This window comes from Octopus sinensis, linkage group LG14 (assembly GCF_006345805.1).
Source record: "Octopus sinensis linkage group LG14, ASM634580v1, whole genome shotgun sequence".
Lineage (NCBI taxonomy): Eukaryota > Metazoa > Mollusca > Cephalopoda > Octopoda > Octopodidae > Octopus > Octopus sinensis.
In genome coordinates, this window is record NC_043010.1 from 67,923,657 (window position 1) to 67,934,944 (window position 11,288).

Sequence of the window (11,288 nt, forward strand, 5' to 3'; positions counted from 1 at the left end):
GAGCTTCTTTTAGTTTCCATCTACCAAATCCACTCAAGGCTTTGGTCGGCCCGAGGCTATAGTAGAAGACACTTGCCCAAGGTGACACACAATGAGACTGAACCCGGAACCATGTGGTTGGTAAGCAAGCTACTTACCACACGGCCACTCTTGTGCCTAGGATTAGTTAACATATATATTTCTTTTCTCAAGAGAGTAGGCTGTGTTTTGAGGGAACTTGGCTATTTCAAGCAGTATCCTCAGTTCTAGAAGTACAAAATGACAGGCTGGTCATGGAGGGAACCCCTCATCATACATAGGTCTGCTAGGGATATAAACATCAACAACAAACCAACTTTACTTTCCATTCTTTGAAGTTAAATAGAATATGTAAGAAGCAATAGGCTATACCTGAGAGTATCCAAGATCCGGAAAATCCGGATAAAGCTCGTATCAAAGGAACTGCCAGGGTGAACCAACTGAAAAGAAAAACAACAATATATATGACACTGAATTTTCGAAATGAATAAGTAGACAGCCGACAACTGATGAAGGGCCCTTTCTCTGTGGTTACTTGCCCCGTTTTTCCATTTTTCTCTCTCGTTGTTTATGTATTCAAGTTGTTTGTTTACATATTTCATGTTGTTTGCATGATTATTGCCAGTGCCACCTAGTACTGTTTAATGTTATGGAGATTTAAGTTAAGCATCAATCCACTGAAAACCGACAAGTAATCATCATCCTCATCATCATCATTTAGCATCCGCTTTCCATGCTAGCATGGGTTGGACGGTTCAACTGGGGTCTGGGAAGCCAGAAGGCTGCACCAACCCCAGTCTGATCTGGCAATGTTTCTACAGCTGGATGCCCTTCCTAACGCCAACCACTCCATGAGTGTAGTGGGTGCTTTTTACATGCCACCAACACAGGTGCCAGATGGGGCTGGCAAACGGCCACGATCGGATGGTGCTTTTTACGTGCCACTGGCACGGAGGCCAGTCGGGGAGGCGCTGGCAACGGCCACGATCAGATGGTTCGCTTACGTGCCACCGGCACTGGTATCACAGCTGCAATTTCCATTGATGTTGATCGACTTCGATTTTGGTTCTGATTTGCTTCTGAATGCTAAAGAGTTAAAACAGATTAGTGCATGCATTGCACTTTGATGCAAAATAATCCACACACGCTGGTGTAGAACATTCAAAATAGTCAAGTTTCCTGAATGTTCTAGCATTCTAAATATTCTAGACAGACCTCAGAAATAGTAACACAAGAGTAGGTTATCTCAGTGGGGAAAAAAAACAGAAATAACTTGCAACATTCAACACTATCTCTAGAAGAAAAAAAATAAGATAAAAAATGTGGAATGGTCATTTGGAACACGTTTGTTCACAGGTTTGCTCAACGAAGATTGACCTGATGATAAACAAATACAATGTCTGTTTTAATATTCCACCGGTTTTGTGTTCAAACTGACCGGATCCAATGTTGTACACCTACCATACAACTGAAATCTCAAAGGCTACGAAATAATGCAGGGTTAATTCAAAAATGATGTGAATATAAATAAGCATTACATTTGATAAAATAGTCTGAATGCTGAAGGGTGAACAGATGTTAGAACTTAATAGCAAGTCAGTTATTTCAATTCCACGGGATGGTTTGCAAACTGTAGCAACAACAGTAAGGCTGACTTACCAGAACAATATGAGAAACGCAGAATAAGAGGAGCCAGGTTTTAGCATGATGGAATTCTTCCGTCTCCCAGATGGTGTGAAAATCCTTTAGAAAAAAAGAAAACAAAAACAAATAAATATATTACAAAAATCAAGTTAACGATGATGATAATATTGATAAATAGAAGATTATTTATTACCTATATTAACAGCAGCAGATTGAGGATGGGGGTTAAGAGTTTATGAATAATAATGTCTAAATTCCAAAAAAAGGGAAGGCTATGCTTTGCTGATGACACTGGAAGATCAAAACATATCCAGAGGGGTCCCCAATACTTATAGCAGTGTAAGTGTGTGGTCTTGAGTCCAGTCCCAGTGTGTAGCACTGAGCTTGTGTTTTCTACTACAGCCCTAGGCAGGCTATTGTGCCTTGTAAGTGGATTTGATAGTTGGAAACTGAAAGAAGTCTTTGGTGTGTTTGTATGTTTGTCTGCATGAATGTGAGAGAGTGAGTGAGGGTGTGTGTGTCAGTATGTGCCAGTGTGTGTATTGTGTGTGTGTGTGTGTCAGTATGTGTATTGTGTGTGTGTGTGTGTGTGTGTGTCAGTATGTGTATTGTGTGTGTGTGTGTGTGTACCTTTGTCTGGTCAAGGGAAAACAAACATTATCCTTCTTGGAAACAGGTGAGGGTTGGCAACTGGAAAGGTATCTGCACATAAAACCTGCATCAACGAATTCCATCTGACTCATGAAAGCATGGAAAAGTGGACATGCATGTGAGTCCATCTAATTGGAGCAAGGTTGTGAAGGAAAGCACCTTGTTTTGTTCACCCTTTAAATACTAAGGTCTTGCAAATTTTTATTATCCCAGATATCACGATCATTTATAGCATATGAATTAACCCTTTCTTTACTGTATTTATTTTGAGATGCTCTGTGTTTCTTTCAATTAATTTTAAATATAACAAAGAATTTAGTAAAATAACTTAGTTATCATTCAGCTAGTGTTAGGAACATATATTGTGACTAAAGAAGATTTTAATTCAAAATTTATGAAAACAAGACATTTGTATTCAGAGCCAGAGCCGGTTTCAGCCACTTTAATCACAAATTTTTTTTAGGGCTGCTTGCATACTTTATGCACTAATAGTCAACAAAGACTTATTTTAACCCTTTCGTTACCAACCCGGCTGAAACTGCCTCTGGGTCTGAGTACAAATGTCTTGTTTTCATAAGTTTTGAATTAAAAGCTTCCACCAAACCTTAGTCACAATTTATGTTTCTAAAACCAGCTGAATGATAACTAAGTTACTTTACTAAATTCTTTGTTATATTTAAAGTAATTGAAAGAAACACAGAGCATCTCAACAGAAATACAGTAATGAAAAGGTTAAAGAGTATACACACATGTGCATACATATAAAAGATACAAAAAAAGATGTTGAATTAACACTTGAAAACTACATATGCATGCTATGGGAACAGTGCACTGCTAACAGAATTGAAAGCATTTTGCTTTCTCATGCTATTATTACAATAATGAGTGAATGATCGTTAATGCAACATGAAATATTATCATTGCAAAAACAGTAGTATCTTTCTTTTTTACTTTTCGTTAAAATCTTTAATTTCTGATAAATTTTTTTAAATGTTTGTTTAAATAAACGCATTTCAATAAAGTATCAAGTGGGCTGCAAGACAAAAATCTGCAGGCCACATGTGGCCCGTGGGCCTCAGGTTGGCGAGCCCTGAATTAAACCTTTCAAGGTTGTGCCCCTGCATAGCCTTAACCCAATGACTGAAACAAATAAAAGATAACTCAATATTAAATAATAAACAAAAGACATAATAATAATAATAATAATCTTTTCTTCTCTAGGCACAAGGCCTAAAATTTTGGGGTAGCGGGCCAGTTGATTGGATCGACCCCAGTACACAACTGTTACTTAATTTATTGACCCTGAAAGGATGAAAAGCAAAGTTGACCTTGGCAGAATTTGAACTCAGAACATAAAGACAGACGAAATATCGCCAAGCATTTCGCCCGGCATGCTAATGGTTCTGCCAGCTCATTGCCTTTAATAATAATAATAAATAAAAAGTGTGTTGGTGCATGTGAAAAGCACTTTCCAAACACTGGGCCTCACAGAGGCAATGACAAATGATGTGCTTCAGAAGAAGACCCATCAAGCCAAGTGAAACCATAGTTATGGCAGATATTGGTGTCTTGCAAACTGGGACCCATGTTGGTGGAATGTAAAAGTACCCATTACACACTTGGAATGATCGGTGTGAGGAAGGGCATCTGACCGTAGAAACTATGCCAAATCAGACTAGTGTCTAGTGCAGCCTCTCAGCTTACCAGCCCTGGTCAAACTGTGTAACCTATACCAGCATGGACAACAGATGTTAAACGATGATGATGAAAAAACAACGTACCTGCTGTGCAACATCAGTGTCCAGCTTTTGGCACAAGGTTGCCAAACGGTAGCTGTCAAGCAATGAACTGTAATGGAGGTAGACTACATGATTTGATGTATCGTAGTAGTATTCTATTTCATCCTGGAAAGAAAAAGAACAGAAATATTACTTTAAATTTAACCTTTTTTAATATTAATCTAGCTGAAAGCTCCACATTTTAATTTTTTTCTAACTGGCACCTATGCCATTGGCATGGAGGAAACACCCTTCGTACTTTGGGCCTCGCGGAAGCAGTGGTAAGTGACTGAGATCTTTGACAATATACTGTGCTCGAGAAGATGGGTCAAGCCAAGTGAAGATTGTAGTCATGGCCAATATGGCAGTGTTTCCTAACTGGCACCCATGCTGGTGGCACATAAAAACCACCCTTTGTACTTTGGGCCTCACGGGGGTAGTGGTAAGTGACTGAGACCTTTGACAACATACTGTGCTCGAGAAGATGGGTCAAGCCAAGTGAGATAGATTGTAACTGTAGCTGGTGGCAGTGATTGGTAACTGGTACCAGTGCTGGTGGCATGTAAAAAGCATCCACTACACTCTTGGAGTGGTTGGCATTAGGAAGGGCATCCAGCTGTGGAAACCACGCCAAATCAGAGTGGAAGCTGGTGCAGCTTCGCAGCTTACAAGTTTTCATTCAAACTGCCCAACTCTTCCAGCATGGAAAGCAGATGTTAAATGATGATGATGACAAACAATTGGACCATGTGTCTAATTGCCTAATGCAAACACCTCCCCTCAAATTTAACCGTTTAAAAAAAAAAAAAAATATCATTACTACTTTTTTGCATAATTTCACTACAACACTTTACAAAACCTTGATAGGTTGTTTATAAATCTCTAGTTGGTTTTCATTTTAATTTATTTATTTCGAAGAATTATACACAGGTCCTTGTTAAGTTTGCGGTCAATAAGAAAAATTTACATAGATGTACATAATAAATACATGGCCAACCCCAGGTAGTTTATATATGTATTTTAAATGTTAGAATTTCTTATAATAAATTAATTTTATATAAACATGTTTATAGAAGACGTGGACGAATCCCATGACCAGTTTGCGACTTTTTCTATCAAAAGGGTAAAAGTGGCTAATTATCTGTAGATGTATTCATCATCATCATCACTTAACATCCATTTTCCATTCTGGAATATGTACCGAAAAATACACAATACTACCACACAAATTTTCATCAAAAGAACTTAGAAACTTCATGAGAAATTAAATAAAATGTTTTTAACAGTGAAACTTGAAGTAGATAAAGCTATAAATAATAGCATATGGAATATTGGGACAAAGAAAAAAATCCTTGGATGGAACGAGTTGAAGGATAAATGATACATATTTTGTTGTAACTCTGAGAGAATGTAAATAATTATTTTTGGGAGTGGCGAATCTGGAAGCAAAAAAGTCATAAACAATAGTGTGTAAATATTGGGTTAAAAACCCTTTGGATAGAAATCGAAAGCTGTTCATAGGACTTGAACCCACATCTGTCAACATGACCATGTTCTACCATTGGACCAAAACAATCCTTTGAAATTTTCTGTCCATTTTAAAAACTTATTCTTACCAGTAAGTATTGCATATGGTTGATGGCATAAGAATTCAGAGGCAAATAAAGATATGTTAGCATGCAAATATTGGGTTACAGATACACACACACAATGACACTACCGAGAGAAAGAGAGAAGCGGGTGGAAGAAAAGGAGAGATATCCTAAACTTGTCAGGTGTAAGAATTGCTTGAAACAAGAAAAAGAGCTGCCATACCTCAGCAATACCATTGATGAACGATTCATCCAAACTCTGCAATAGAAAAGAAAAATATAAGATAAGGAAGACAATAAGAAATTAGATAAATTCCTTTCATATATAAATCCTTTTCAATATCAACCCAACTGAAATTGGCTCAATTAACTCTTTAACATTTAAACCATCTATATCCACCCTTAATATTTTGCCTGCTTTATGCTCGATCCGGCCTCTCACACTGGCTCAAATATGCTGTTCTGAATATGAACATTCACATCATTAAAATCTTGTAGCTATAACTTAACACTTTGTGGAGGTGTGTGGCTTAGTGGTTAGGGTGTCAGCATCATGATCGTAAGATTGTGGTTTCGATTCCTGGACTGGGCTATGCGTTGTGTTCTTGAGCAAAACACTTCATTTCATGTTGCTCCAGTCTACTCAGCTGGCAAAAATGAGTAACGCTGTGATGATGGACTGGCGTCCCGTCCACCTGGGGAACACATACACCATTGAAACCGGGAAACTGGGCCCATGAGCCTGGCTATGCTTTAAAAGGGTGCATTTATTGTTATTTTATAACCTAGCACTTAACTCAAAACAATGTAAAAAAAAAAAAGAAAGAAAAATAAGCATTACATTTGACACAGTAAAATTTGAATGTTTAATGGTTGAAGGTGTTCAAATGGTCAATTCAAATTACCTTGTCTTTTACTAGTTTCAGTCATTAGACTGTGGCCATGCTGGGGCAATGCATGTACTTATTCTATCAGTCTACTTTCTGCCAAATTGCTAAGTTACAGGGGCTGTAAACAAACCAACACCAGTTATCAAGTGGTAAGGTAGGTGACACATTTTCCCCACCTACAGGTATGCATACTTCATTTAACCTCTTAACATATTACCCCCTATATTTTCATTCAGAAATGTCTAGTAAATAAATATTTGAACGAAAACATACATTCACTATACTCAGAGGTATATGTCACTTATTTCTAATCCGGAATACTTTGTTCATGATGTTATTCCTGTTTTCTATCATTAACTATCATTTCTGTCAGTTACTTCTGACAGAAATGATAGTTAATGATAGAAAACAGGAATAACATCATGAACAAAAAAAAGCACCCACTACACTCACGGAGTGGTTGGCGTTAGGAAGGGCATCCAGCTGTAGAAACATTGCCAAATTAGACTGGAGCCTGGTGCAGCCTTCTGGCTTCCCAGAACCCCGGTCGAACCGTCCAACCCATGCTAGCATGGAGAACGGACGTTAAACGACGATGATGATGATGACTTCATGATAAATCACAACTGATTCAAAATAATTTCTGTATTTATTCTTCCTTATATACAGATTCAAATTAATTGATAAAAAAAATATTTTTTGCATGGACATTGAAAAAAATTTGTATGTTAAGAGGTTAAGCTCTTTGCTCCCTACAAAGTACAGGCCATTGATGACTTTTCTTCACTGGCCTTCACTCTGAGTTATCTTTTTTCTTCTTATCTCAAGTTGTACTCCTGCTTTTTAGCTCCAATTTTGTTGCACTGAATCAGACGTTTCCTTGAAGGAAGGCCTTTCTCTCTCAGGTCTTGTTGGGTTTCAATCATTATCAATGTGAGCTGTCCCTTCCTCTCAAGTTGGGTCCCTACTTGTTAGCTCCAATTTTGTTGCACTGCATCAGATGTTTCCTTGAGAGAAGGCCTTCCTCTCATGATGAGTCCCTACTTTTTGGCTCCAATTTTGCTGCACTGCCTCAGATGTTCCCTTGAAAGAAGGCCTTCTCCCAAGTTCTGTTGGTTTTGAATCATCATTGATGCTTCTAAAACTTTGCTTCTTTTCTAGGTAGGAGTATTGACTCTACACAAACCCATTTTCACCCCAGGCAAGATGCAGTCCATATTTGTCTGGCCTCTGTCTTTTGACTCGTCCAGCATGGGAGACCCTATTGGGGGATTGTACACCCCTGGCATAGCTCTCTGGGTTATCGAGGCACACAAGCCATCACACTGCAACAAGGACTGGACCTTGTGATAGACATGTACATGTGAGCCGGGGTAAAATTTTTTGAGGATGACTGTTAGTTGTCTCCCCTCTTCGAGATACCATTATAACATGGTGAGAAGGAGATTTGAATCAGTGTTGCCACAGATGTTGCAGTCAGTATACAAAACACCACATCTTACCCAATCCTCTAACAATGTCTATCCCCAAAAGGAAGAACAGCATGAAGATTCCTAATTGTCCACAGCAGAGGTTCTCATGCACGAAATTGAAACATAGCACCAAAAGGTTTCCACATTTCTGTTCTAAATATTGGGTTGTCCGGAAAGTTCTTGCCAATTTTTAAAGGAAAGAAAAATGTGAATAAATACTCGCCATTCCATTTTTAATCAACCAAATATGAACCATTTTGTTGCACAATGTGTCTCCATCTTTCCTTTAACTTGAAAATACCCTCTTCCCAGAATTGAGGTGGTTTCATGGCAAAAAATTCATCAAGGTATCTTTTTACGTCATCCAAGGAATTGAAATTTTTACCATTAAGACCTACAGAGACCTGAATATGTGGAAATCTGAAGGAGCAATATCTGGTGAATATGGAGGGAGGGTAACATCCCAGCCGAGCTGCAGCAATTTTTGTTTGGTTCCCAAAGAATCAAGTGCTGAAAATGAACTTTCTTATCTTCCATTTTAAAAGGTTACATAATTAACACAGGTTATAGGAACATAAACTTTCTTCCAAGAAAAGATAGCTTAAACTGTGCTCTATATGGAGGTGTAGTCAAATCCTATTTTATGGATTCAACCATGTTCTAAATAAGTCAAAAGGTCAGCTACTATAAATTGGCATGCACTTTCCGGACAACCCAATAGCTTGATCTGCAAGAAATAGCAACTAAATCTCACTCAAATTACACCATACATCTTAAAAAGGATGTACTTTTGATAATGAAATCCTCAATATACACTCATGACCATCATTTTTTTAACATCTACTCTTCCAAGATTACATAGATCAGATGGAATTTATTGAGGCAAATTTTCTACAGCAGGATGCCCTTCCTGTTGCCAACCCTAATCCGTTTACAAAGTAAGGTAATATGTTTTCATAGTGAGACATGATGAGCATCTTTCAGTTTCCATCAACCAAATCTGCTCACAAAGCTTTAGCCATCCCAAGGCAACAATAAAAGACAGTTGGGCAAGAAGTCATGCAGTGGGACTGAACCCAAAGCCATGTGGTTGGGATGCAAGGTCCTTAACGACACAGCAATGCCTCTGCCACACTACACATGAGAATAAAGAATGAAGTATGGATTGGATATTGGACCATAGGTCTGTTCAATTATGATTAAGCTGGGATCTAAACAAGCTGAAATTTAATTTTAAAAAAAATAGAAATTAGTGGATTTTATTGGCTTACCTTAAAAACATCTTTGCCAATGGAAGGATTCAGTAAACTGGCTTTTGAAGAGAAAGCACTGTATCTGCTTTTCCCAATAATGGACACAACACATACTTTAGAATTCTTTTGTGCCAAGTTACTGCAAAATAACAAAGAAATACAGAATTATAGCATTGAGGATTTCCAAGACTGACTCTTCTTATTCACCAGAGAACCTGGTTTCAGGAAATAAATTGTTTGTTTTGATACCAGCCCATGTGAGACTGCTCGAGATTCTGTGAAACAAACTTCAAGCGAAGTGATTAAAATCAAAATCTTTCATCAAAATTTCATGTTAAGTTCCAAACCTCAGCTTAATCATCATCATCGTCGTTTAATGTCCACTTTCCATGCTGGCATGGGTTGGACAGTTTGACTGAGGACTGGCGAGCCAGAAGGCTGCATCAGGTTCCAATCTTGATCTGGCAGAGTTTCTACAGCTGGATGCCCTTCCTAAAAGTTATTTTACTAGATTCATTGTTTATTTTAGCATCCACTTTTCCGTTCTAGGATGGGGCGGATGGAATTCATTGAGGTAGGTTTTCTATGGCTGGATGTCCTTCTTGTTGCCAACCTACATCTGTTTCTAAGCAAAGTAATATTTCTCCATGGCCAGACATGTTTTCATGGAAGACTGGAAATGAACGACACTGTATGTACAACAGTGACACTCATTTACAACTATTGCATGATGTCAACATGAGGAGACATTAACGCACAAACACACAGAGCAGGTTTCTTTCAGTTTCCATCTATCAAATCTACTCGCAAAGCTTTGGTTAGCTCAGGTTTAAAGAAGACACCTGCCCCAGGTGTCGTGCAGTGGGACTGAACCCAAAACCACATGGTTGGGAAGCAAATTTCTTAACTACACAGCTATGCCTTTATATCAGTGGCCAATGTAATTACCTGAAACTCTTGCAGGTGGCGCTCCAGCATGGCTGCAGTGAAATAACTGAAGCCCATAATATAAAAGAACAAATGATACTAAATTTAAAACAAAAAGTTTAAAATGTTACAAATTACTGTATTTAGACATACAATTAAAGTGAAACTCAATAAAATATCAATGTCAGACATCAGTTTTAAAATACACCTAAAAATATACTCTTTTACTTGTTTCAGTCATTTGACTGTGGCCATGCTGGAGTACCGCCTTTAGTCAAGCAAATAGACCCCAGGACTTATTCTTTGTAAGCCTAGGACTTATTCTATTGGCCTCATTTGCCAAACTGCTAAGTTATGGGGATGTAAACACACCAGCATCGGTTGTCAAGCAATGTTGGGGGAGACAAACACAGACACACACATATATACGACGGGCTTCTCTCAGTTTCCGTCTACCAAATCCACTCACAAGTCTTTGGTCGGCCCAAGGCTGTAGTAGAAGACACTTGCCCAAGGTGCCACGCAGTGGGACTGAACCCAGAACCAAGTGGTTGGTAAGCAAGCTACTTACCACACAGTCACTCCTGTGCCTATACTTTCTTCAATCTCATAGTCAGCTGTTAGAGTTTGTAGGTTTAGCACCAGGTCAGCCCAGGTCAGCCCTGGCTGAACAAAACTATAATTAAAAGTATTCCAGCTGTGTCTTTCATATATTAGAAATTATACTGTACTAAGTTTGTTTCCTTATTTAAAATGGTAGGATGTGATTTGAGGGAAATTTAGATGCTATTTCAGGCACATCATATAGAAACTTCTCCACATGAAATGATAGTATCCATGCATGTCCACACATACCCAGGTATATCGATTTTTGGTTCTAAAGTCATTACCAATTACTGATTTTTTTTCCAAATCAGAGGTGGTCACTTTGGTCAACACTATATATTAAATTTACTTAAAACAATTAAATGAAGTACGGTTACCCGTACATGAGTATAAATGATACAATTTTATAAATACTGTATTGTGCAAGTTACCATTAAACTAGAGTGGCAACTACAGG

At 38.2% G+C, this 11,288-nt stretch overlaps 1 protein-coding gene across 1 annotated transcript in view; it reads right to left on the reverse strand.

Annotated features, from left to right (window-relative positions):
- The window catches only part of LOC115219039 (protein SMG8), a 43,527-nt gene that overhangs the window by 31,245 nt on the left and 994 nt on the right, over positions 1-11,288 (reverse strand). The window contains exons 2-6 of the mRNA XM_029789087.2: positions 9,317-9,437; positions 5,907-5,942; positions 4,095-4,217; positions 1,678-1,761; positions 391-458 (exon numbers count right to left, since the gene is read on the reverse strand). Of these exons, the coding sequence (XP_029644947.1) occupies positions 391-458; positions 1,678-1,761; positions 4,095-4,217; positions 5,907-5,942; positions 9,317-9,437 (432 nt within the window). The remainder of the gene's footprint in view (positions 1-390; positions 459-1,677; positions 1,762-4,094; positions 4,218-5,906; positions 5,943-9,316; positions 9,438-11,288) is intronic.